Source organism: Anopheles darlingi, chromosome 2 (assembly GCF_943734745.1).
Source record: "Anopheles darlingi chromosome 2, idAnoDarlMG_H_01, whole genome shotgun sequence".
NCBI classification, from domain to species: domain Eukaryota; kingdom Metazoa; phylum Arthropoda; class Insecta; order Diptera; family Culicidae; genus Anopheles; species Anopheles darlingi.
This window is the reverse complement of record NC_064874.1, coordinates 80,100,650-80,127,556: the sequence shown is the minus strand read 5'-3', so window position 1 is coordinate 80,127,556 and position 26,907 is coordinate 80,100,650. Positions and strand designations below refer to the sequence as shown.

The following is a 26,907-nucleotide window of genomic DNA, read 5'->3' as shown; positions in this document are numbered from 1 at the left end:
GCTCATTAGTACCAGCTCATTTCTACCACAAAAACCCGAGCACCTGGATCCCACTCTTGCATCCCCCGGGGACTTACCGTCACGGCTCATTCCCAGCTTTAGGCACTTTTGCAGTCGACAGTACTGGCATCGATTCCGGTTGACCCGGTCGACCACGCACTGTTTGTTTCGCGGGCACTGGTAGTTGACGACGGAGCTCTGCGACCTCCGGAAGAAGCCCTTGCAGCCCTCGCAGGTGATCACACCGTAGTGCACACCGGACGACTTGTCGCCGCACACCTTGCACGGTATGATCTCGATTTGAGCTGCGGAAGATAGAGGAAAGGAGAAGAGGCCGACGGTTAGTTAGAACGGGGGTTCCGGGATTCCGGGATTCCGGGGTTGCCTTTTTTTTTTTTGTTTGACAAATTGGATCAACGTCAGGACGACTTGCTGGCTGGCTGGCAGGCTGGCTGGCTGATGGTCACTGTGAAAATCGGAAGAGCGATTGACGAACACCGTGATGACGATGACAGAACATCGACGACCACAATTCATCATCGCCTACTAAGAGGTAGCGGGCATCAATCAATCACACACTGCTGCTGCTGCTCCTGCTCCTGCTCCTACTGTGCGCCGGCTGCTGAGATCGAAAATTCCTTCGAACACCCGCTTCTCTTCCTGCTGCCGGCGATAGCAGAGGGCGAAAGAAAGTCCAGGGAGCTGAAGTGAAGAAATGGAGAAAGACCAAGGGACCCGAGGGACGAGATGCGTCCATCACGTTTGGACGTTTGCTTTTAGCGTTCCCGGTCCGGCGTTTACCCCTCCCGTGCCCCGCCGTATGTGACAGCATCATGTACGGTGAGTCGCCGGAACACCAACACCACCACTAGCGGGCGCGCGCGCGCGTACGGCAGCTTCCATGCATAAGAAAATCAAAATAAATATTTGCCAAACTGCCCCCTCTCGCCGGTGTGCGCTCGCCCGCGCTCCCACCACTCGTGTGTCAATAACCTTTGGGCCCAGTGGATGACACCACTGACCACATTGACCCCTCCCCAGGGGAGTTTAAGGAAAGGTTTTTTTCAGTTCCCAGTGTTTTTTTTTCGTCCGTATATTGAGCGTTAAGATGTGTTCTGGACAGGCAGCAGCACCAAATTGGTGGCGGATTTTCAAATTAAATCACGTTCCTAGCACACCGTAATCATGTGTTTTGGGTGTGTGTGTGTGTGTGTGAGTCTGCGTCTGGGCACACGGATTCCCCATTAACCGACGCGCCCGGTAACACCGTAATGGCGGAGTAGAACTAAAAATAAAGCAGCAAAACTCAACAGCACCGAGAGCTTATCCGAGTCGGCTTTTAAGACCTCAAAACAACATCCTGTGTGTGGACCCTGGAATGTGCGGGGTGGGTACCAGATTGAGCAACACCACGCAGGGGGCCTGTGCTCCATGTCATAAACCATCTTCCGAGTCGGGATTTGAAGCCGGCTTGGATATGCGGAATCGCCCATTGCTTCGTAATCGCAGACCGAGAGGACCGCGGGTACTCCAATCCAACTTCACACTCCCATAGGAGTGGGCCTGCCACGACGAAGACGAGGACGACGACGAGGCGTGAAATGTCCCACCGGTATGCCAATTTGCCTCCTCGCCGCGTGTGCTACCATCCTTAGCCCCGTTGCTCGTAAATCTTAAAGCCGCACACACCTCGGAAAAGACGGAGAGAACGGTGCGCAAAAAGCAACCCCCCGGTTGGTCATCTCGATTGGATGCACTTTATGCAAATGCAGTATGCTGGGCACCTGGGGGGGGGGGGGGGGGAGACCGACCCTGGTGCACGGGCGCGGCCAGCGAGCCGTGCGACAGACCACGGACTGTTGTTTTTCAATTTAACACAAATTTTACTGTCCCCCCGCCTCGTGGCCAGTGCCAGTGCCAGTGCTTTCGTCGAGTGCTGGCGCTGCCTATTCCTCCTCCCTTCGACGACGACGTCCTCGAGAGCCGCTTAGTGGAGAGAAGCAGTTTTGTGTGTTGTGTTTGTTTGTCATCCGCGCCCACTTTGCGGTCATAAACGGGCGTTTCAGGGCAGGAAAGGAGATGGTGAAACGCAATAAAAGCCAGCACGCACTCACTGTTGCTCACCTTGCACCGCTGCTGCTGCTGCTGGTAGTGGTGGTCGCGGTGGCATATCTCGCGAATTGAATTATCGAAATGAAATGTGCTGCTGCTGCTGCTGCACCCAACACGCTGCATTTGAAGCTTATTTAATGCAAATCGCTCGTGATTGAATAACCAAAAAGGCGGAAGAGACAACCGAAGAGGATGGGCGTACGTCATGCGCAAGTCAATGAACCTGCAGCGGTTGCAACGGCTGCTGCTGCCGCTGCTGCTGGCTCGATGACACACTTTCGCGCACAAAATCAAATGCAATTCGCGTCCGTTTGGTGTGTGGTGTGCACATTTGCATTGTGTGCATCCTCCTCCGTGTGGATTCGCGGAACGGAGGGGGGGGGGAGGCCACACCTTTCGATGATCACGGAGGAGATCGATTTCCAGCTCCGTTCAATCGATTGCAACGCCGCGGTTTGAGTCGCGGACCAACAAACTCCTCGGTTTGTTGTGTGGCTCGAGCCGGCTTGAGCATACATTCCAACGGTCCCCTTCTTCGGCGGCTCGGCAAATAACCCGAATTCCCCCCCCCCCCCCCCCTGTGCTTGTGTATGTGGTCACGTTGCGCGCAAACCACCATCATATCGAATTACCGTCCATCCATCCGTCTCGTCCATTCTTCGTCGCCGTTTCTTCGTTCTCGTGGTGGCAGCGTTCTGAGGTCGATGTCATTCACTTCGCGCAACCGCCGGCGGTGAAGGGAAAAACAATTTATGCTGAATCAGATGTTTTAAAATAGCGAAGAAGGAAAAAGTGGCCTCGTGTGGGGGACGAGAAAACCCGGCCGGTCAGGAAAAGGCTTTTCTTCGATTTTCATCCACCCCCTTTTGGGTAGGGAAGGAGAGGAAATGATGACGCAGAGATCTGCCCCTCTCGCTGCCATTATCGATCTTTAGTGTGTGTGTGTGTGTGTGTTCAAGATGTCATGGCGACTTCCCCGCAAAGATGGTCATCGTTATCCACTGGAAAGTGGTCGTTGGAATAGGTCATGTAACTCGTTTTGCAAGAGCATCGCTCGATGATAATAAGGTGGATGACACCGTTGATGACACTCCGACCACTTGACGCACGAGTCGATGCTCGTGCTACACCAACCAACGGAAGTGACGACGCGTCGTACGTTATGAGTATTACTACAATCGCGTGGTCTAGAATAAACCGGAATGGCCAACTAACTCCCCCGGCACGGCCTTTCGCGCGGTCGATAATATCCTTCGTCCCGTTTCGCTCCCGCAACTAACTTACCTCTAATTGAGTTGGGAGTCTTTTTGTCGTGTGGATGACCGTTGAGGCCGAGCAGCTCGCCGTTGGTGGGATCACCGAGATCACCATCGAGCCCGGAGAGACCGTTGCCACCGCCGTTCAGCATACCACCGACCACACCGCCACCCTGGGTGGCCGCCGCCGCCGCCGCAGCCGCCGCGACGGCTTGCGCGACCAGCAGCGCACTCGAGGGCGAATCGGAACCGCCCGGTGAGAGCAACGAGCTGCTGTTGGTCGAAACCGATGATGCGGGTGGTGGTGGTGGTGGTGGCGGGGTTGTACTATCGGCCAGCTCCGAGCCGTCGGCGCCGGCACCGAGAGCGGCTGAAGCGACCGCGGCCGCCGTCACCGCCGTTAGCGACGAGCAAAATGCATTGAAATTCTGCTGATGGAGGCTGAGCTGCTGCGACTGTTGCTGTTGCTGCTGTTGGGATCGACCCATCAGTGTGTGTGGCGACTGTGCCACCACCAACTGCTGCGGATGATGGTCCGAGCCGGGCGTCCCAGCCGTCCCGGAGGACGACGAACTGCCGAGCGGTTGCAGTAGCCTATGGCTGAGCTTGGGAAATTCTCGCGTTTCCCGGGCAAAGGCGCCACCATCTTGATGCTGCTGTTGCTGCTGCTGCTGCTGCTGATGGCTACTGTTGTTATGGCTACTCACAGCGTTACTGCTGCTGCTGCTACTGCTGTTGCTGCTGGTACTACTACTGCTGCTGTTACTACTACTACTGCTACTACTGGTGCTGCTGCTGCTGTTGTTGTTGTTGTGGTTATTGTTGCTGTTGTTGCTACTGCTAGTGGTATTTCTTAAAGGCCCTAGGTTTGTATCACGTAATTCAGTCGTTGGCCCGGCTACTACTGCTGCTCCTACTCCTGCTGCTGCTGGACCGAGGTTTGTCGTAAAAAGCGAATGCCGCACACCACCATGTTGTTGATGATGCTGCTGCGGCTGCTGCTGCTGCTGCTGTTGCTGCTGTTGCTGCAGGGAGGCGTTGTTGCAGGTGTTGGTGGGGGCAGGAGGTTTGTTGTGGGAGGTATTGGTCATGTCGCCCAGGAACAGCTTCGTGTCGGGGAAGAGACCTCCACAGGAGGAGGAGGAGGAGGTGGCGGAGGAGGAGGAAGACGCACCGCCCGGTACCGGCGATGACGGTGTTGCCGCCGTCGGTTGCATGAGGCGCGTCGTGAGCTTTGGCGCGGCGGCCATTGCAGCCGCTGCCGCTGCCACTGCATTGGCCGCGTATGCGGCCGCCTGCTGACTACCACCACCACCACCTCCATCTCCATTCTGGCCACGACCACCAACACCACCACCACCGGACACCTGGTACTTGTTGCCAGGTTGCGTGAACAGATGTTGCGTGAACAGATCCGTAAACTCGCCGTTATCCATTTGGGTGCTGTGGTAAGGGGGAGGGGGGAGGCTGGGAGGTGCGGATGTATGTGCGCACCGGGCGCACCTGACCTTGAGGTAGTTCGGTTCGGTTGCTTGCGAAACCACGATCGATCGACGCCGCGAACTTCGCTTCTAGAGCGTCGTTTGTCACTAAATCACGCGCTGCTCGCGATCGCCACTATTCTTCTCCTATCGTTTGTAATCGTCTCCTGTATGCACTCTTCTGTATCTCCTTCTTCTTCTTCTTCTTCTTCTTCTTCTTCTTCTTCTTCTTCTTCTTCTTCTTCTTCTTCTCCTAGCCTTAGTAGCAGCGGCAGGTACCCGTCATCCAGTGCGAAGGACGGGGATGCCACGCTATTAGGTGGGATACAAGTCTTCGATACATTGCACAGTCATCTTAGCAACCGGTTGTACGACGTTGCCCCAGCGACGAATGACGTTTGGTGCGCACGGTAGAAACGATGGCGCACACGACACCGTAGAACACCGTAGGAGCTCCGCTCAGCAGTAGCAGCAGTACGGAGGATACTACTAGCTTCGACTCTTTGAGGAATTGACGCACTCGCCACTTGAACTGCACACCGTTCGCTCTACACGCTGATATGTGTGTGTGTGTGTAGAGAGGGGTGTGTGTGTGTGTGTTTCGGTATTTATGATCACTTCACTTGTTTATCCGATTTACCAATCACTTCTTTACGTTTTTTATGTCCTTTAAATAGGAGGTTTGGGCTACTTGTAGTTCACTTTAGTTGTCTTTATGGTTCGCACTGTCGTCACACGCTGTCACAAACTCTGAAAAGCACTCGAAGGAATCTCCTGTTAATTCCTCTGGCCACACTGATCACTGAACGCGTGGCATCCCCCTGGGGACCACCGGAACCAATCGAATCCTTTTACGAGAACCACCGAACAGCACGTTATCGTTCCCTCAAATAAATACATTAAAAAAAACACACACACGGAACAAGTCGACCTACAGGCCAGCGAAAGTATTATTTAACGAGCAGACCGAACACCCCTATCTGGCCGTTGATGCTCGACGGGAACGGCATCGGGGACAGAACAACCGTCGACCTTAATCTGCACAGACAGACTGACCTAAAAATGGGCATCCCTGGTCCAGGTATATCAAACGCCAAGCCAACACAACAGATACGCCATCGTCACACAGACACGACACAGCTGTGTGCGTGCGTGCGGTTGTTTGTTCTGTTCAATTTGATACAATTTTGCTTTCATTTGCCGACGACGGCGACGACGACGACGACGCATCGATGCACCCTCTGCACAACCTGGGTGCGAGGGGACGGCGGTTCGTCATTTGTTTGGTAGATTGTGCGCGCTGCATCATAACTCTTCTTATTTTGTTTCGCGTTTTTTTTTTCGCGCGACGCAAGCTGATAAGGACCCGAGCTGGTCCGTTACCATTACCCACAGAACTCTTATCAAAATGACTGTTTTGTCGGATGTACGCCCTCGGGGGGGGGGTGCAGCAATATGGTGCACTTTTTTTTGGGCGGGATGGGATGGGGAATAATGCTTTGTGGGGGGTTTCTATTGGGAAAAAGGGAAACCCGGAATTTGCAAACAAAATTGAAACGCTTCCTTTGACCTATCAAGGGTTGATGTAAGGAAGCATCGAGTCGAACAGGACAATCAAGTAATCCTTGATAAAAGTAAAGGAATATTTAGACAAATGTAGTTAGTATCTAAGTAGCCTGCGTTGAGCAAAGACGTTTAAAAATCTGTAGTTCAGTGAAGTGAATATCTATATCCAGTGTTTCAACAAAGATGCTACAGCATAACGAAAGTGCATCCAATCCAACCTACGAACCATAAATCAGATCCTAGGCAGCAACCGGTAACAACACTTCCTGATTCCTTTTCGACGCTGCGGACACACGGACGAAAAAACAATCCGCGGTCCGCCGGTGCGTTGCGTTGCGCCAGCGACAAACACTCTGCATTCCCGAAACTAAATTGCACTAATTGGTGCAACCGTCCCTGGCCTTCCGTGGCCACCCGTACGAGGTCAAGAAGCATCAAGACGAGGGAACGGAGAGGACCGAAAGAACCGAGAAAATTGTGGAGAAACAAAATTAAGGAAAAGCGCAATTCTGCGAAGGGAAAAAAGAGGAGTGAAGATAGTCAGGGGTTGCGAAAAAAGGGGCAGGGGGGTTCAAAGAACAGTTTCGCCATTCCGTCGTCTGTTGCTGCTGCTGCTGCTGCTGCTGCTACGGTCGCATGTATGTATGGTACGCGCAGGAGGGAGGCGCACACACATTCGGAACGAACGAGACGCCGATGACGACGAAAATGGCAAACGCAGTGGCAATGGCCGCAGCAACGCCACGCCACGCCACGCCATGGCGCACGCAACGCACACCACGAACCACGGTGGGATAGGTCAAGAAACGGAAATCTATTTCAAATGAGATTACAGCAAAAGTGGCAAACAGCAGCAGCAGCACCGCCAGAGAGTGAGCGAGCGAGCGAGCAGCAGAATTGAAGGCGCAGAACGCGAGCGCCGGGGCGCGAGTGCAATGCAGTGCGAGTGGGGTTGGGGTGGTGATGGGGTGGTGGTGCTGGCGTGCGACTGACACCGTGGCTGCTGCTGCTGCTGCTGCTTGCGGTCGGTACATCGCTCGCTGTGTCTGTCTGTCTGGGGTTGCAACAACCAGCCGCAACGTCGTTCTAACGCGAGCGAGCGCGCGAGAGAGAAAGAGAGCGAGAGAGGATAGGGTTTCGATCAAACGATTTTAACCCATCCTGCTGCGTCCCTATGCAACAACCCTCCACCTCCCACTTGGGGGTCACTGGCCTGCAAATACACGGGGGAAATTCACGGAACGGAAACGGAGAACGCGACTGCGACGCCGAGAATGAATCCTTTTTCTCGCTGTTGCTGCACCACTGGTGGTCAATCGATTGTGTCAGGATAATGGGATTCCTCCTCCCTACTTTCCACATCGAGAACCCATGCAAAGCGTGGGTGCGGAAGCATAAAAAATGCATTACGCGATGCATTCATTCCCCTTGGTCGCTGCAATAGCTTAAAGCTACCCATTTCTAGTGGTGTCTGCTGTGTCTCAAGTGTGTCCCGAGTGTGTGGATGACGCTGACGCCCTTTTCCGCTTTGATGTGAACGGCCTCCCGCGAGTCTCTCTCTCTCTCTCTCTCTCTCTCTCCACTAGTTGCCTGCCCGTCCCGTCCCGTCTGTCTGTTTGTTATCTTTCGCGTAACGAAAGCGAAAGTCGCAATAAGAATCGTCAACAGCTTCGTTGCGTACTGGTTTGCTCCCTCTCGCTCGCGCTCTTTGAGGGGGGGGGGGGGGGGGGTTGATGGCTGAGAAAAGGGTTAGCCAGAGAGGGGCGCCCCGGAGGGGGTGGTAGAGAGATAATTGCATATAAATAGAATCCGCGGCAAACGCGGCACTGGTCCGACTGTGTGCACCAGTGTGTAATGTGCGAACCGGCAGCAACCAGCTGTTAGTGCTGCCCGCTGCTGCTGCTACTACTGATGATGCTGTTGACGATGATGATGAATCCTCTATAGGGTACAAGTCATTTCACGCTGGCGTTCATGCGATTAGTGCGATAAGCGACTGGTGGAGCGACCAGCTTCTACATCATCATCATCATCACCGTCGTCGTCAGCATTGCCAGTGATCGCTGGGGCTCTTAAAATATCAATCCAACCGTGGCTAATGTGCGTCTGTGTGGCTTCACTATTTTGTAAAAATAAACTCAAGAAACTAGTAGCCGCGCTCGACGCGAAATTACCGCGCGAACTGTCGCTTATCGCCACATTCATTACGCCAACGGCCCCAACATGCAGAGGGGACCGCTGAGCGAGGCGCGAATGGCTTGGAATTGCTTGCTTAAAACCGAGCACCAGTCGAAAGCACTGATGTCATTAGCTGGGGGGAAGGTTGGGGCCCTTAAAATGCAGAAACAACGACGGCAGCGGCGGTTATCGTACGTGACTTAACGGAAAGCAACCGAAAGTCGAGAGTGTTTATCGCACTCCTTGCGCTGTTGTTGCACCCTGGCCTAGCCTAGGCGCTCCCTCTCTTTCTCTCTGTCTGTATCTGTGTGTGTGTGTGTGTGTGTTCGTATGCACTCCGATGCACAAGTCGCGCACAGACCTGATGCCAATCGATCACTCGTTCTGCCAAATATTGAACCTACTGGCTACTGTTGGTTCGCGCCTTGAGTCAGCAGTTTTGGGTGTGTTGCGGTGGCTCAGCACGCAGTACACATACCGACCAAGTAGGTGCATGCACTAGCAGCCAGGGTGGCACAGCCCCTCCCCGAGAGACCATTCACCCCTAAAATGGCGAAAAAAAAGAGAACAACAAAACAGAACGAGAATGACTGCATCAGCAGTCTGGCGAACCGATCATGGTGTACGGTGGTACCGCCCGACGACGACGGTTGTGAATGTGTGTTCGCTCCGAATCGAAATCTTGCTGAAATCCGTGCTGCTGGAAACTACACTACTGCAGCATCTCCCTGCTGTCCATGATGCTCGATTCGCGAATCGATCGGGCATGGCGTGCCAACAACCTACCCCCGGGAGTACGTCCCACTCGGGATTAACGGTTAGCATGCGCACCAGCACCAGACGGCAGCTGCTGCAGAGCGCAAAAGAAAGGGGGATGAAAATTTGCACAAAAAAGAGGGAGCGCGCCACGAGGAGAAGGAGGATGCGCTCGATTGCACTCATTCGCGCGCTCACTGGCGGAATGCGCAGAATTGGTGCGTCCCTGGTACGACCTTGAACTTGTGGAACGAACGGAGACGACGTGCCATTCCCATCGCACCCCCCCCCCCCCCCCACACACCCTTTTTCGCGCCATAAGAGATGATATCTTCTTTAATGCGTCCAAGCGGTGGAGCAGGGGGGGTCATGAGTAATCGGTTTTTTTAATTATTGTCCCACCACACACCTACAACCTATGCGTTGTATGCACAGTGATTCACCCCCGAACACACCGTTGTTGAGGGTTGAGGTTGATATTGATGCGTTACGGCGGCTTATCGGGCGGTACCGACGAGGTCATTCACCTTTCGCATTCGCTCTCTCGTTCTCGCATCACCCTCTCTCTCGCTCTCTTGGTGTGACGACGTTTTCAGATGCACCTTTTGTTGCAGTTGCACTTGCAATGCTTTCTCGATCTCGAATAGTCTTGAAAGCGCGAGTATAAACAGACTACGAGGTTACAAATCGAGAACTATATCCGGCAAATGAAAGAAAATCACCATTTCCCCCCCTTCTCGCACACTAAATGCAGGTTTTCCCTTTTCATTTACCGCAACTCAACGAGACTCTTCCCCTTTGGCGCGGAGACGCCGGAATGCGGCACCGTTTCCGTTGAGCACGGAGGGGAACAACAGAGAAACACGCAGAAATGCATCATCGTGGCGACGGCGGCTTCCCTGACAACCACCGGCCACCACCATCATCATCATCATCATCATCAGCGTGAGGGTGAAGGACGACGACGACGACGACAACGAACGACGCAAACAGAAAGAACGGCAGCAGGCCTCTGGCCGACAACCGAGAGAGAGAGACATTACGTCACACTGTCGCGGTCGTCGTCGTCGTCGTCGCCAAAGCAACGGCACCAACAGCAGTAGCAGCAGGCCAAGAACAAGGAACAGAAAAAAAGAGACAGAACGGCAGCAGAAACGCAACAAACTATGAAACGCAAGCGAAAAAACCCGCCGCCGTCTCCACCGCCACTACAACGAGAACGATAAGAACAACAACAAACAACAATAACAACAACAACAACAACAATACAACCATCTGCGCGATTCCGGCACGACACACAAGGATCATTAACCTCAAGGTGCGCTGACTTCGGGTTGTTCTTACTGGGACCGGCCAAGACGCGATCGTAGTAGGAGGGGGGTCGGAGGGGGTGCCTTGCAGCCGCAGGATAGCGGTAAACCGAGGATGAGTGGCTGAGAGAACGCATGTGACGAACAGCGCGATGATTCGCTCGCTCTCTCTCTCTCTCGAGAGAGAGAGAGACACTCCCGCTGCGAGTGTCACAACATTTCGCAAATTAATCAACAATCCTATCGATCACGATCACGATATGGCGCGATCGCCATAAGTGGAAAGAAAGGAATTCGATGGAAAATGGATGGACCCCAAACGCTCTGCTAGCTGCTCGATAAAAATCATTCAAATTTCAAAGCCGCAAATTCGTGCACTACCCCTCCATCGGCCGCGTATGAGTCACTCGTTCTCTTTCCCTTTCGAGCTCGAGATGAGCGATTGTGAGATGAGCTCCCCGTGGGGGGTCACTCACGGCCGTGTGAACGAACTCGGGCGCAACACACCGAACGTGAGCGAGAGAGAGAGAGACCCCGATGAGAGAGCGGTGAGTGGGGTTATTGAACTAAAGCAAAACAGTGAGCGGGCTCCCGCGCACCCGGCCCGGCCCTGCCCTGCTGCTCCAGTGCTGCCAATCACCGCCGCGCGCGCTTTGCGTTGAGCGAGCAAAACAAACGGTCACGGCGAGTTCGATGATTTTCCTCTCTCTCCACCCTCATCCACCGTCATCCATCCCTTCGTGAGAGAGAGCGGCGTTCTGGATGCCGGTTCAGCGCGCGCACGAGCTGTTGTTGGTTCCGTGGAAACCGCATCAACCCACCGAGAGTTGACACTTGGTGAACTTGGATCGCGAACCGAGATTTTCCGGTAGACAGTCGGCTAGTCCTGGAAAAAAGGGGTAGTGGTGGTAGGGGTGGTGGTAACAGCGCGGCTTCTAAGGTTACCGGCGAGGAGCAAGCGGGCCGGGCTTTGCTGTACCGGCATTTTTGCCGGCTTTTGCGGTTCCGAAGTTGTGTGCTCGGTGTGTGTGTGTGAGTGTGTGTGCGCGCACGCGGCCACCAAGTTCGGCGCCCTTTGACGAGGCGGCGAGAATGCCGGGATGCCATGACCATTGAATGGGACCAAACCAGCGGTCATTAATATCCCGTTTTTTTTGGGGAATGTTCTTACCAAGATTACATTACACAGAATCTTCGGCCTAACGCGCAATAGGTGCTGGATTTGCTGCTGCCCGGACAGCATCAATTCATTTCTCGTGGGTGTTCCAGACGCTCAATCGTTCATTGACCCCATGGGAAGCGGACTAAAAGGGAAGCTTCTTCCCCCCCAAAAATTAGTGTCCCACACAAAAGCGAGCTTCCTAATTTGCGAGCGATCACCTTCATCACCTCCCGGTCTGCCGCTATTAGAGCGGCATTATATGCTGCGTTTGTGGCAACACCTGTGTCAGAAACGGGTGGAGGAAAGGGGGGATGAGGGGGTGCGGTCTTTCCAACGGCGCATTAACACCCCTAAAATCGTGCGTTTCAATTAGACCGTCAGAACAGGTGACCGGAGCAAGGAAGGATCCTCAGAAGCAGCAACACTGCTGGCGCTGGCGCTGGGGGGACGGGGGTCATTACCTTGGTGTGGCCAAGATTTATGTATTCCGATGCGGAGTAGTAGTACCCAAGGGGGTCTCTCCTCGGGTGTGTGTGTGTGAAGGTGTCCATATCGATCGCATTTAATTAAGTTGCAGGTTCCGTGACTGCTGCTGCTGCTGCTGCTGCTGCACCACACCATCATCCTCCCCTCGCACTCCGGGCACCCCTTCGAGAGCGAGACAGAGAGCACGCGAGGAAGAGGCGCCCCAGAGATGGGGGACGGTGGTATCGCGTACTCTGGCCATAGTAGGGGGGGGGTTCAATGACCCCCTCCTGCAAGTACGCAGCACACACAATACAGTACATGGTGCGCCTCTTCTTATCGCCAACCCTCGCACACGCGTGCTCCCTCTCTCTCTCTCTCTCTCTCTCTCTCTCTCTCTCTCTCTCTCTCTCTCTCCATCTTCCTTTATCTCTCTGTCGCTCGAGTGTGAGTGTCACTTGGTGCCTTTTTGGTGTGACCCCTTCTCGAATCGCCATGACGCTGTGGCTGCCGATGATCTGCCGCTGATCATACGGGTCACACGACATTCGCTCGCTTCCTTTTCTTCGGTCCATCCATTAATGAGCTGTACACCGTTGGCGTCGTCGTCATCATCGTCGTCGCTGTAGTTGTCTTCATCTTCGTGGCCCAACAATCAAACATCGATTGTGCTCGGACACATAGGCACGAGAGATCGGCGGAAGGAACCGAGAAAGAGGAGATCTACTCCGTGCGCGCGCCCCCTTCTTCCTGTCTCTCCTGGTCCGTGGCCACGCTTCCGAAAACGACAAATCGGTCACAACGGCATCGGCAGGAAAAGGCGGCGAAAAAGTACCGCGAATCCATTAATCATCGTTATTTGGTGGGGGGTGGGGAGGTTCTCGTGGTGTTGAAGGCATATCTACCACCACCATCCCGCTCCGTCACCGTGCGGAAAGTGAAGAAGCGTGTTGACGTGTGTCTTGGACCGTCTTGAGAGCGCGCGCGCGCCCAGCAATTTGCGACATTCGTAAGACCAGAACACGGTCACCACCGACAGAGACAGAGAGAGAGAGAGAAAGCGAAAGAAAGATGAGGAATGGTCGATGCTACCACCTCGTCTTTAGGACACGGGACACCGATCTCAAAAGGAGAAGGAGCAAGTCCATTTGTTTTGTTGTTTGGCGCGAGGAGGGACACTTCCTTTCGCTTCTCATTGCGAACGTTCCTGCGTAACAGCATCCTGCAACACCATCATCGGCCGGTCGGCCAGTCGGTTGGTCGGTTGGTGTCAACGGCCTCAGGTTCAAAGGAAATCCACGACGACGACGACGACGGCGACGACGACGACGATGACGATACGGTAGCATGAGATGGCACAATCGATGGGCCGGGACCTGAGGACCTGGTCTGTATTCGCAGGTTGTGGGATTTATCGCTTTCTACCACCCCTTCCCCCCGGGGGGGTTGGTAGTGGTGCCAGTGGGAGGTAGCGAAGAGAAAACATCAAAATTAAAAGAGAAATAAACCATCTGCAGCATGTCACCGAGTGCTTGTTGTTCGTCGCGCTGGTTTTGTGCTAAGAAGCTGAGAAGAGGAATACCTCCATACACACCGAAGGTTCACGCGTATAGTTAATTTCAAATTTAATGCTCACGCGTTAAATTAGCAATAGGACACTAAGGGACTCGACTGATGGTCGAGGATATACGCGAACGAACACCTCGTGAAAACTGGCCTCCGTCATCTAATGGCACCATTTATTGCTTGTCCCCTGCCCTAACTTCTCTTGATTAATTGTGTTGTAACGCGTGGAAAGTACAAGCTACACACACTGGCGATGTTCATAGCAACATCTTCCACCAAACACCATAATCCACTATTTCTTTTTTATTGGGAAAACTGAAAGAAAACGATGCGGGCGCCTGGTGGCTCACGAAAGTGACCGACCACCAGGCGCACGCTTCATGAGGACCCCCCCCCCCCCCCCCCCGGGGAGGAGGGGATGCAATGGAGGCGCGCATAAGCTCAACGTCATTCGTCATTCATGGAGTTTCGTCATTTATGATTAATAAATACTTAACAGAGAGAACAACAAAAAAAACAGAGGTGGTAATTATGGGCTCCAGCAGTTTGTCCGCTCGACCGCATATGTGTTATGTTAAAACAACATCATTGACCAATGGGGGTGGCCGGCCAATGAGGGTTGCTAAAAATAGCCAGTCAGGGCCAGCAGGATAACAGGAGAACAGCAGCGCATAATGCATGGATGTTCTCACTCGTTCTCCCTATCTCTCGCTCTCCTTCTCGCTCAAAAGTAAATAAATAAAGCATCGAAATGAATGTCTAATGTGGCGATGCGTTGTGCATTGCATTGAACCTTGTAGCCAATTCTGTCGCTACATCAATAATCGATGCTCTCCGACCCGTTAAGCTCTATGCATCGTTAATGAGCCGGCATCGGTGGGAAGTGGGAATGCATAATATGGCGCCCCCTTTTTTCGTCGGGGGCCAAGGCCACGCAAACGCAACCCCGAAATGTGCATAATGCACTGCTGCAGCTGCTGCAGCTGCTGCTGTTGATGATGATTGTTATTAAGTGGTGCGCTTTCATTTGCTTTCCGGTGTTAATGTGATTCGATTGGTTCCTGGTTCCTTCCCCCCCACCACTGTTTCGATGCATTCTTCTGCTCGATCGATCGATCGGTTCGTTTGGGATACCTGCTTGAAAACGTTATGCAAATGATGAAACACTTCCTCTGGAACCTCCGCGCGTTTCTGGGGTTTCTCGTGTGTCCGTCAGTGCCGGCACTATCTCACGCCTTCGACGATCGACCAACGATCGAAGAGAACATCTCACTGGTGGACGTCTACTGGAGTGAGGATGTTTCTTCTCTTAGAAGACGCTCCGGCACAAGAAACCCAGATCACTTGCCACACAGTATCACGTGACCTTACACGCACTTCTTCTTCTCTCTTTCGTTTCGATCGATTGTTGCTGTTGCTCGGGAGGATCGGGAACTAATGTGTGATCCTTATAAGTTGCACGTTAACGCCAGTTTGACACTTGGATTCGGAACGTCACACACACAACTGTCTCCAAACAACGGTCAATCCAGAGGTCCGCGCAGGTAGGTGATCGGTTGGTGGTGGTGGCGTTGAGGATGCGGTTTGGACGAGAAACCGAGAGGAAGAAAAAAGATCAACCAACAGAGAGAGGGAGAGAGAGAAAAAAAAAGAAGAGAGAGAAAGAGAGAGAGAGAGACAAATAGTGATCGAGTGGGGCAGATGATGATGGTACCCGGTACCGGTGGAGTGGCCTCCTCACCTACCCACCCACACCCCCTTGGGAGTTGGGACACATTCGTACGTTGCGGCACACGACTGCGTGAGTTCATTGACACCGTGGCGTGGGCATCATCCTTTTCTGAATGATACAAGAGGGTGTGAGAGGGTGTGTGGTGAAAGTGTGGGGTGACTTTGCAAATCTCGACTCGACTTTGCCAAAAGCCAAAAATCCTCCAAGAATAAACCACGTCACGTTTGTTTACACTTTTCCGCTAAGGGAAAGTGTCAGCGTAACACAGCGCGTAACGAGCGTTACCATGCGTTAGCTGTCAGAGGTTACTAAGCGTAGCGAAAGGCATAGTAGGCCCTTCGAGCGTGTTCGTCGCCCTTCTTACCTTGCACCACGATCGCTATCTACTAACCGCAGCGCGCCAGCGAGTGATAAGCATCGCGGATACCTCAACTAACCAATATCAATGCCGTGTTCCGGGCCCCAGGCGTCTCAAAAAGGTTAACCGTTTGACGTTCAAAACCGCTCGAGGCAGGAGCGTCGGCAGAAGCGACCACAATACAACAACCTGCAACAACTTGCTTATCAGAGCTTGCCCCTCGCATATGGAGGCGTTTGTGTGTGAGTCCGCACGGTGGTAGTGACCACTTTGGATGCCCGCTGATAACAGGCGGTGGACGGTAGGGACTGGAGTGAACCGCATCTCCCGCAACCGCACCTCCAGCAGAGGGGGGGGGGCCTACTAGATTCGCTGTCAACCGTGTGTTAAACGTCAGATCGAGGTAATGTGATTGTGTGTTGACATTTCGACTAATCTAAGTAACCATCCCCCACTCAAAACCCCAAACGAACGAAGCTCCCCTTTTTTGTTCTCTCTCTCTCTCGCTGTCCTCTCTGCCTCTCTCACTCTATTGATCTCGCGTATTGAGGGACGGTCTCGCTCGCTCGCAGATCATTTGTCGCACTTTATCTCAATGCTCCGACAGCCGGCACTGGCCGCACGGTCTGTTTTACGGTCGGGCCCGCAACTTGGGGACCTTTGGAGCTGCTGCTGCTGCTGCTCCAAAGGCGATGGGTGGGTGATGCACGGTCACATATGCGTTGCCACCCTTTTCTTCTCACAACTCCGAAAACAGGACGCTTCTCTCACACTCTAGAATCACTCTCTCTCTCTCGCTCTCTCTTTCGCTCTGTCTCGTTCGATCCTCTCACCAGCAGCAGCACGCTCACTCACTCACTCATACTCTCGGGTGTGTGTGCGCGCGCGGTAGTGTGTCGTTGGCGAGCCAGCCGTGTCAATGAACCTATCCATTTTTCATGTAAAAGGCCGGCGGCGGCGGCGTGCGCGACGATGGAGGCGCGCACGCGGCGAGGAGAAAAATAACAACAACAAAAGCAACCACCCACACACCCCTTTCCGCACACACACACACACGCTGGCTGGCTGGTTGACTGACTTGCACGCACGACCCTTTTTCACACGCGACACACACACACACACACACACACACGCGGTGGTGGAGTGTGGATTTTTGGGGGGTCCGATGGTGGGGAGGAGGGAAGATGGTGTCAAATCACGCCAATCACCCAATGACACCCCCCAACCCGCGCTCCTCCCCCCTTCCTCCCTCCTGTCGTTGTTGTTGAGGTCGGTTTCACGACGGCTGGTAACCGACACTCGCCGCGGCTTGGAGGATCGGTTTTTGTTGACGTATTTGTCAATCGTAGCACACCATGCGACACAGCACAGCATACCAACACGCACACACGCACGCACACAGTCGTGGAGCAATTTTGCAAAGATTTGATTTCCAATTTTGCGCTTTGCTCGCTTTACGGGAGCTCCGGCCACTAGAAGGGGTCAAGACACGTACGAGCAATCTACCAACACATACACACGCACACACAGAGGGCAAGCACACACGTATATGTACACGCTGACACGCACACACACACACACACACGCACACACATACAGAGAGTAATCCACGAGATGACGGGTGACACAACCGATTAACATATTAGTGACACCTTCTTCCACCGGATCTCTTCGTGAGGCATCATCATCCAAACCACCACATCACACCCTCCTACCCACTCCCCGGGGGTGTAGGGTTGGTCAACTACTATCACGCAGTGAGCACACGCACGGACGAACGCACGCACGCCGGGAGGGAGGTAGAGAGGGGAGCACCACGATGAAAGGGAAGCGAAAGGGGGTGGGGGGACACACAAAATGATGCGGGTAAAGAAAAGTGGGAAAACTTTCAATACAAACTCAGAACGACACGTTTCATTCTCGAGTAGAGTGACAACCACCGGGCGGCCGACGCCGACGGAACACGACACGACACGGCCGCGGGGATGGGGGGCTATAGTAGGCGCTGATCACGACGCAACGACGGTAACGACGTTCACGGCGACGGGCGACGGCGACGGCGACGGCGACCGCGACTCTTCTGAATCCAAGCAGCCTATCTCACTCTTTTTCACTGCCACTGTTGCTGCTGCCGTTGCCGATGAACCGCGGAACGCGGAACGCGGAACGCGAAATGCCCGGGATTGAAGGGAGTAGTGCGCGGCAAATGCCGGTAGCAAACAATGGAATGCAGCGACACTTTCTGTCTCCACCACTGCACGCACGCACGCACGCACGCACACACACACACACACGGACGGACGGACGGGGGGTCGAGGAACGCGCGCGCACGCCAGATCGGTTTGCCGGTTTGCCGCCGGTGTTGTGTGTTCGAGAGATCGGCCCACCACCGCCGGAACGAGACCGCCAGGGAACACAAGAGCCACAGAGAACACACAGAACCGCTCCACGGAACCACGCTGCTCGAAATGGACCAGCAGCAGCCACTCGCAACCTTCGCGAGCGCACATACACTGCGTGCGTGCGGGGCGAACGCCGTGAGTATCCCGCTCTCGATGGAGCACTCAGCGCGGCAACGACGACGGCGACGTTACCGCTGGCTGGCCTGCTGCGATCATCGACACAGAGACACACACGCATTTCGAACGATAACATCATCATCGTCGTCGTCGTCATATTGCGTGGCATCCCATCCTCTCACTCCCGCTTTTCTTCATCCCCCTTTTGCTACCCCTACTTTTAGGGGATGAATGATCCCTGCGTCCTAGTAGCGGCCAGCTGACCTTCCCAGTCAGTGAGCGTCGTCGTCGATTTGCATCCCCTTGCATGGCTGCGTGACGCCGTGTGACGTCATGGGTCCATAGTTTGGAGGGGAATTTTCTGGAATTCCTACCATCCAGCGCCATGGGACGTTAAGGCGGGTTCCTTAAGGAACCAGCAAAGCAAAGGGATGATGGTGGTGCAGGGCCTGTCCTCCGGGGACATCACCGGAAGAACAGGACCCACGGACCGTCTCTCTCTTGCTCTTCTGTTTCTTTCTGCGGCGCTCTTTCTCTGTCTTTCCGCATTGACAAGAAGGTCAATGTCCTCGGGGACCGGGGACTGGGTTGGGCCTTTTTCGCACTTCCTCGGCGCAGGGAAGGGAAGGGAAGGGGCCAGCGTCAGCTTTTCGCACGCATTGATTTATGGTAAAACATGAGGCTCTCTCTTATTTACATGAACTCCCATCCCTGAACTCTTGGTCTTGGTTTGTGGGAATTGAGCTCAAGGGAAGTTTGAATACTCGGAACCCGAGTTGACCGACACGACGATCCTCTTCCTTCAAACACCATTAAAGACGGAGGCGGATACTGATACGGACAAATTTAAATGCATTTATGCAGCTGCAACGATACATTATGCTCTTGAACTTCTTGCTTTACCTACCACGGACGACCTAAGAAGCCAGCCAGTCATTCAGCAGTCCCTGGACAAAGATCAGATCTGTTTTCACGCGTATTTACCTGTGGATGAGACAAAGAAGTCAAGGGATTAGCTGCAGTTCGATTTGATATCAGCTGAAAAGGAGTAAATATCAATGTTGTTGATCCAAAAGATCCAACATATATTTGTTCTACAACACCTATAAGCGATCAAATACAGAGCATTCCCTTTTTGGAGGGATTTCCGCTTCCAGCAGCAAACAAAACGTCGAAAGTTTAGACCACGAACGACAGCTAAACAAACTGCAAACAACTGGCAGAGTGTAGCGAATGTCAACAGTACCTTCCACCGATAAGGGTCTCCCTTCAGTCAGGGATGACAAGTCATTAAAAACCAATAAAATCCCTCCAAAAAAAAAAAACAACAGCCCGATTCCAAGTCAAGTGAGTGTCCCACCTGCTGCTGCTGTTGCTGCTGCTACTGCTACTACTGTTGCTACGACTCTACCTCGATCGTTACCAACGCGATCTTGCGCAAACGCACTCTTGGGGATCAGCGCGCTCCCGTGCGTGTGTGTGTATGGGTGATCGCGACGCGAAAGATCGAACATTTTTTGGCGGTTGACGATCGCCGCCCAAAACGACATAACCCGCTGCCGCTGCTGCTGCTGCTGCTGCTGTTGCTGCTGCGAGGGAATCTTCTGCTGAGTCCCACCGCCTACCCTCCCTACTGACCACAGCGAGCGACGCGGCGCAAAGTGCGAGTGCGATCCCCACTTCGAACGCACACAGCTACAGGACCGATGCCGCTTGTAACAAATACCCGCGCGAAGACCGTGCTCGCGCGGTTATATTTCTGGCGTCAACCACCACCACCACCCCATCACCCCTGATCCCGTGGTCTCGTATCTCCACCACGAGGGACAGCAGCAGCAGCAACAGCAGCCACCATGGCATATCGCGGCGGCTTCTTCTACGCAACGCCCTCTCCGGGATCACCAACACCAGCGAGCAGCGGATTGACACCGGACCGAGCAGTGGGACCGGATGGATGGGTGGTGGAGTTAAAAAAATTTGTTTGATAATAATTGTATTGTTATCTTTGTCACGCGGGTCGGTCGTTGACCCGGCTTTCGGTCAGCTGTGAGCGTGCTCGCGTCGCTCCGTGAGTGTGAGCGCCGCGAGTTGCGGCACTCACTCTCACACCGTTTGCGTGGAGTGAGAGAAAAGGGGAAAACACGAGAGAGAGAGAGAGAGAGAGAGTGAGCGGTCTGCTCGAGCAGATGAGTGACTGCTCGAATGCGGGATGATGATGAGTGTCAGTTCGATTTGTTTTTTTTGGGAAAATCCAAGAAAAGAAAACAAAGAGAATGATGCTATCACCAAGTATTTCCCACGAGTGATAACATTTTACGATCGTTTATCTTTCCGTCACCTCGATGGTCCAATAGTAACTCATCATCGAGGAAGGAAAACTTTGTCCCAAAATCTTTTTTTCCAATTAAGTGGAAAAGTTTCCTTAAAAAGCTGTCTCATAATTACACACACTGTCCGTAGTGCTTGCTGGCATCAACATATCGTGATAAACAGTGGACGGTGCAGCAAACAGCAACACCATCTCACCACCAGCTGCTGCTGCTGCTGCTGCACCACCACCAGAGAGAGTGCAATGACTTCGAATGACCGAGTGCATATTGCCGTGCGGCTGATGACGCGACGACGCGCGAGTGCAGCATGACCCCGCGACGGGACCAGGATGGCCGGAATGGGGGGAGATGCGAGAGGTGGTTGGTGGTTTTTTTTCTCCTTCAAAACTGAAAACCTTTTAACACTCGCACCACCTCTACGCTGTTTGTTTTAAACCAACGCAGCATTTCATCACCGAAGGAGAAACGCAGAGGACGAGATGCTGATTTTCACGAACAAATTATGAAATTTTATCAAACTTTTTTGCGGCAAACATGATGTACATGATTCTTTCGTAAATTGCGTTTCATTTCACTAAAATTTAAACTTCCAAGGCAACTCTTAATAAATCATTCTGGTGGGGGCCACTCTGTAGTCCATTCCAGTGGTCCATTCGTCTGTAGCATAAGTTCGCTTTATGCTCGAATGTTCACGGGGACCGAACACGGGATCATACGAAGATCTACAGCACGAGGGCTGCATGTTAATGCCCCAACGTCGTCAAAAAATGTGGTTCCCATCGCCATCACCGATGGTGGCACAGAAAGAGAGAGAGAGAGAGACAGAGAGAGACAGAGAACTGCTGCATCGCGAGCTGCATTTTGGGGTGCGCCCGGCCCAATGTTTGGCGATGATTGATGACGTTTCGGTTCCCGCAGTTCCCTTAGTATCACCCAATCCGTCTTTCCGTCCGTCCGGTTCGCTTCGCTTTCTTCGTAAAGCTCCGAAAGACCCAGAGCCCCCGGAGAAATATCGTCCGCAATTAATCGTCCGGTGTTGGCTTCCGAACAACTCCGAATCTCCAATCCCCAACCAAAAGGCTCTCCTCCGCTCCCTTCCTTCCCTTTCGGGGCTTAACGAGCACCCGGGAAGCAGCTTCGCCACCGGAGAAGGGTCGTCCGAATTCAAATGATTTAATTTAGATAACGTCCCTGAAAATCCGAGAGGCAGCAGCAGCAGCAGCGGCTTGTCGGTGACACCACTGACGGCACGATCAGACTGACAGGCGCACACGCAATGTGCGTGCCACGTGTGTCGCGCGCCCGCGTTGCGTATGTTTCCCCAAAAACCTCAAATCGGTTGAGAGTGTGTTGTTGGTTTTGGTTGGATTTCCTTTTCCATCCTTTTCCGTGCGTCGAGTGCTGTTTTTATGAATTTATGTTCGTCTCTAGTAGGACTCTTGACTTTCACTTTCTCGAAGGGTTGTTTTTTTCGGGGGTCCGAACCCCCTCCCCCTTAGGACACAGAGTGTAAGGTGTAATTTAAGGGTCCCAAACAACGGGAACCCAATCATGTTGCTGTTGATTACGAAATCTCGCGTATTCGGTGCTACTGCTGCTACTGCACCTAATGTCCCTTAGTCTGCTGCACAGACGTCACTCGCACGCTCTCTCTCTCTCTCTCTCTCTCTCTTTCTCTGTTTGAATCACTTCCGGACATTCGCGTGACAAAGTGACGTTCCACCAAAAACGAGGGAGTCACGTGAAAATGGCCGGATTTTCGGGCGGGGGGGTCCGTCCACTGCAAGGGAATTCAGAAGCCTGGCGACCCCTCGAAGGAGCAGCAAACCACGTGAGAAAGTGGGTTAACGGTATTCATTGATGCTAAGAACGCGAGGGCTTTCGAAAGTAATAAATATTACACCTCAAGTGGCTTATAAATCATCTCGCCTCATTGCAACGGCCAACGGCTAATTAAAAGCCTTAAGGAGGCTTTACGGACACCGTCCTTTGCTTGCTTTTTGGGGCCGAAAGATCATTAACCGCTTGGCAGAACATGGACCGTAGGGCAACCGTGCGCAAGAACCTTTGAAAACGGCGGATGTGTTCTATTGAAGGAGGTCTTTCCGTCGGCAAGAGAGACCTCAAAAAAGCACAATGTATGTATCATTCCAATCAGCGATCAGCGTCTCTTCTAGCTTTCGAAAGTGAAACCTCGCCTCGAGTGCGGTGGCCTCGAAATCATTAGAACCACACAGAAAGTAGTCTGGCCGTCCTCCGTTAAATCAACCGATTGATCGCTTGCGACTAACCTTGCACACGGCGTGCATTGGCTTGGACATCACCGGACAAAAACCGGCGCCCAATTCAGGGTCAAGCGGTAGAACAAAGCGAAAAAACAAGAGGGAAAATATTGTGATTTCACCTCAACTCTCTCCCCTTTCAAGTGAACCGTGACAAATGGACACGAAAATGCCAACACCATCCCCTCCCTTCATAAGGTGCATTTAGAACAATGTTGCACCCAGGGTAGCATAAATCGCGGTTCGCTGCACGCTTGCACGCGGGACCTTGCTGGACCTGTCGGTCGATGATTGATGTTCCAAAGTGAATATCTTATCCGGTTCAATACTTAACTTTGGCCGCTTTGGCCATTGTCTGTGGCTGTCTCAACTAACGGGCCTGCCCTGTCCCTGGCCCTCGGTGAAGGAATATAATTTATGCGCACCACTCCCCCTTCCGCCGCCCAATTCTTGTACCACAGTCCGCGGCCATCTGTTCGGTTTCGCGGCGGTCCGGTTTTCTGGCCCCGGTTGCTTTATCTTTGGCACTCGGCGGCGCGACATGACGCGACAACTTTTATCAAGAAACCGCTTAAAAAGCCATTAAAAGGGGTGAGAACGGAGGGCCGGAGGTGAAGGGAGGCCACTATCGGTCACACTAACGCAGCAGTAGCAGGGGTTCTAGTTCTTGTCAAGGACTCACCGAAAGCGATCTATCGATGCACCGCCAGCCAACCAGCCAGCCAGCCACTATGTGCAACATGCAGTCTCAACAGCTCAAGTCAACAGACACTAACCAGCGGAAAAGAGAGAGGGAGAGAAGAGGAGAGATACTGCGTACACCGGGGGTGAGGGAAGGTACATTGACACTTTTCTAGTTCAAGGTGTGCGTGTGTGCCCCCCAACCCTGCCACTTCCAACGATCGTGTCGTGGTTGAAGCAGACAGCAGACTCTTCAACATCGGCCACCAAGCATCGTCTTCACCGTCAGGGGTGCAAAATCGCAAAAAAAGAAACAACTCCGCAACAAAATGGCCCCGTCAGCAGCAGCAGCAGCAGCAGTAGCTATCAGCTGGCTGCGGTTCTAAAGTGCTGCCTCCACTTCCCTCGTGCTGGCCACTTGGCTGCAGGTAGGCGAGGGTAATTTCAACCCCTCACTGCCCCCTCCCCTTTGCTGTCTTTTTGCAAGCCACCGGCAAGAACGTGAGCAAGCGGTGAGGAGCTTTAGAAACCGACGCCCGGTGCCCGGTGCTTCGGGTGCGTCGTTTAGTGGTTACGCAATGGTGGGGCTACCACTACTACTACCACCAGCAGCAGCAGCAGCAGCAGCAGCGACTAGTAGCATGTATCTAGTAGTAGCTAGAAGGCCTAGAGAAGGCCCTAGAGAGGAATAGGATAATTAGTAGAAATTGATACTTGGCCCCTTCTTCACTCCGAAACGGGCCGTTGGTGAATCTGCTGGCACATTAGCTGCAGATCCCGCTGCACGTTCGATTATGTCGCCATCGACCCTCTGTTTTGTGTGTGTGTCTGCGAGGGCTTTTGCCTCGCGGTAGAGGCCGCCACATCCGATCCGGTGGTTGGCTCGTGAGTCGTCTAACGCACTTGAGGGTTGGTGCAGAAATGTAATACAGTGTTTTATTGTACGCACACACGAAAATTTGCTCGACGGTGAGAAGAATCGTGGTCGAAAATTTGCTCATTGCACGCGCACTGATCATATGATCACGAGCATGATGATGCTGAGCATGATCGTCACGATACTCGCGCGGGACATGACAAGAACCCGGACCCGGCAAGCCCGGACAGGGGGGAAATGCCACGAAGAAGCGTCTCTCGTCTCGTCTCGTCTCTTGACACAACCGTTTTGCTTCAAATGCTTCGTTTGCGTAACGGCGTTCGCGAGAGACGCATTTTTTTCTTCTTCTTTTTCGCCCCGGGTTTCGTCTTCGCCGCGACTGAGATTTGTGCGTAAATCTGCTCGGTTCCCACAGCAACAGTAGCAGCAGCAACAACGGTAGTGGCACCAACATTCGACGGAACTCTCGACGACGGAGCCAAAATCGTTAGTGGCCGATGATGGGCTCCGGATGTCTCCGATTCCGTATGATGCTGCCAACCGATCACGACGACGATGACGACGATGGCCGTGATCATCGCGGTTTGATTGCTCACGCGACCATCAATTTCGGGGGTTGGGACCTCTCGAGGAGCAGCAGCAGCTCATTAGGATGATCCGATGGATTATGGTTGCTTCAGAGAATTGGATGGAGCTTCCATCTTTTTTGCTCATTATGTGAAACCCCCGTTTTTCTTTTCGTTCGCTAAATAATGTTTCCATTTTAGAACAGTAAATTTTTAAATCCGAAAAAAACCATCGCCAACGCGGTGCCTCAAGCCGATCGAAGCAAGCCTCTTTAAAGAGCATACTTTAACGGAAGCTTAGTAGCAGCAGCAGCAGCAGGCCGTTCGTTTACATGCCCGAGTAAAAAACAGAGAGAGAGAGAGCGGGAGAGAACAAATTACGTTAGAACGAGAATGGGTCGGAGAATAAGGCGAGGAACGGGAGCGCAGGGTGGCCGCCACCGAGCGGCGTCGCGAACGCGAGAGAGAAGAGAACGCCCGTTCGCGCTCAGTTCGTTCGCACGCTAAGTGCATTGACCCAACTCGACGCTGACCCACTTCTGAACGTTGTCGGTGGAGCACGTCGTCGTCGTCGTCGTCGTCGTCGTCGTCGGGAAAAGGGATGAGAGGCGAGGCGGAGGCGGCGTGCATCTTCGCGTTCCCGAAGCTCACGTCATTCTCAGCAACCGACGACGACGACAACGACACCGAAGAGGACGGTCGCGATCGATCAGCGCTGGTGTGTGCGTGTTCACTTAGCATAACAGCAGCCTACTAAGCGCGCGAGGTTCTCGGCCTCTCTGATGACGATGACGTATGCTGCTGCTGCTGCTGCTGCCGTTTCTTCTTCGGGAGGTTTTTCTTTTAATCAACGGGGGGCTTATGCTGTCATTGTATCGGGAATTAATTCTCAAAAAACAAAAAACAAAAACATGGAGGCGCACGTCGCGTCGCGATCGCTAATCGAAAGTCATTCGCAACAATGCGCATTCGCGGCCTGCTGCATAGGATGCAGCGATGCACTTGTGCGCTGACTGACGCGAATGGGGCGTGCGTGCTCCAAGCGAATCACAACATTAACAGCAGCAGCAGCAGCAGCATCGTGCGTGCAAACAATGCTGCTGCAACTGCTATGAAGGACGTCTTTTATGGAAAGAAAAAAAAAACATTCGAGACGAAAACATGGTGTTCGTCGGCCGCCAGTTCATCTGCATATGAGAAGGGCGTCCCGGGAGTGCGTGAGAGAGCGAAAGAGAGGGAGAGAGCGACATTTATAATTGTTGATTTATGGCAGCATACAGCACTTTTTGCGCTGTGTGATTTCATATAAATCCCCCGTTGTTGAGCAAACAACAGTCGCTGGACGTTGTCGCAAAGATCGCAAAATGCTGAAATGCTTCACGTAAATGCTCCATCATGCCCGGTTTGGCAGCAGCAGCAGCAGCAGTAATGGAATCCTGTCGTTGACGACGTCGTAGACGTCCGGTACGAAGAGAGAGAAGGGGTATCCGTAAACGTAAAACGTCAAAAAGCTGACAGTCCAATTCCGAATCGATGAATTTGGATGCCCCGTGGCCCCGTGACGCCCGTACGGCGGTGAGTGAAGTGAATGGGAAATGGATGAATTCCTGGAATTGATATCTCTGTTGGCCGAACGGGCGACCTTTCCCGTTTGTCGGATGCTCGGATGCTGTTTGGAGCCCTCCTGCCAGTTGTTGCATCACTCCCTCT

At 53.2% G+C, this 26,907-nt stretch overlaps 1 protein-coding gene across 3 annotated transcripts in view; it reads right to left on the bottom strand.

Moving 5' to 3' along the window:
* Nucleotides 1-26,907, bottom strand: part of LOC125948360 (probable nuclear hormone receptor HR3) — a 57,672-nt gene that overhangs the window by 11,715 nt on the left and 19,050 nt on the right. For 2 of the 3 annotated variants that reach the window (XM_049674330.1, XM_049674331.1), the window contains exons 1-3: nucleotides 14,987-17,674; nucleotides 3,397-5,599; nucleotides 78-305 (exon numbers count right to left, since the gene is read on the bottom strand). In XM_049674330.1, the coding sequence (XP_049530287.1) occupies nucleotides 78-305; nucleotides 3,397-4,804 (1,636 nt within the window). In that variant the 5' untranslated portion in view covers nucleotides 4,805-5,599; nucleotides 14,987-17,674. Of the gene's footprint in view, nucleotides 1-77; nucleotides 306-3,396; nucleotides 5,600-14,986; nucleotides 17,675-26,907 lie in introns of those variants that run through there. The other variant, XM_049674332.1, reaches the window with a different exon arrangement.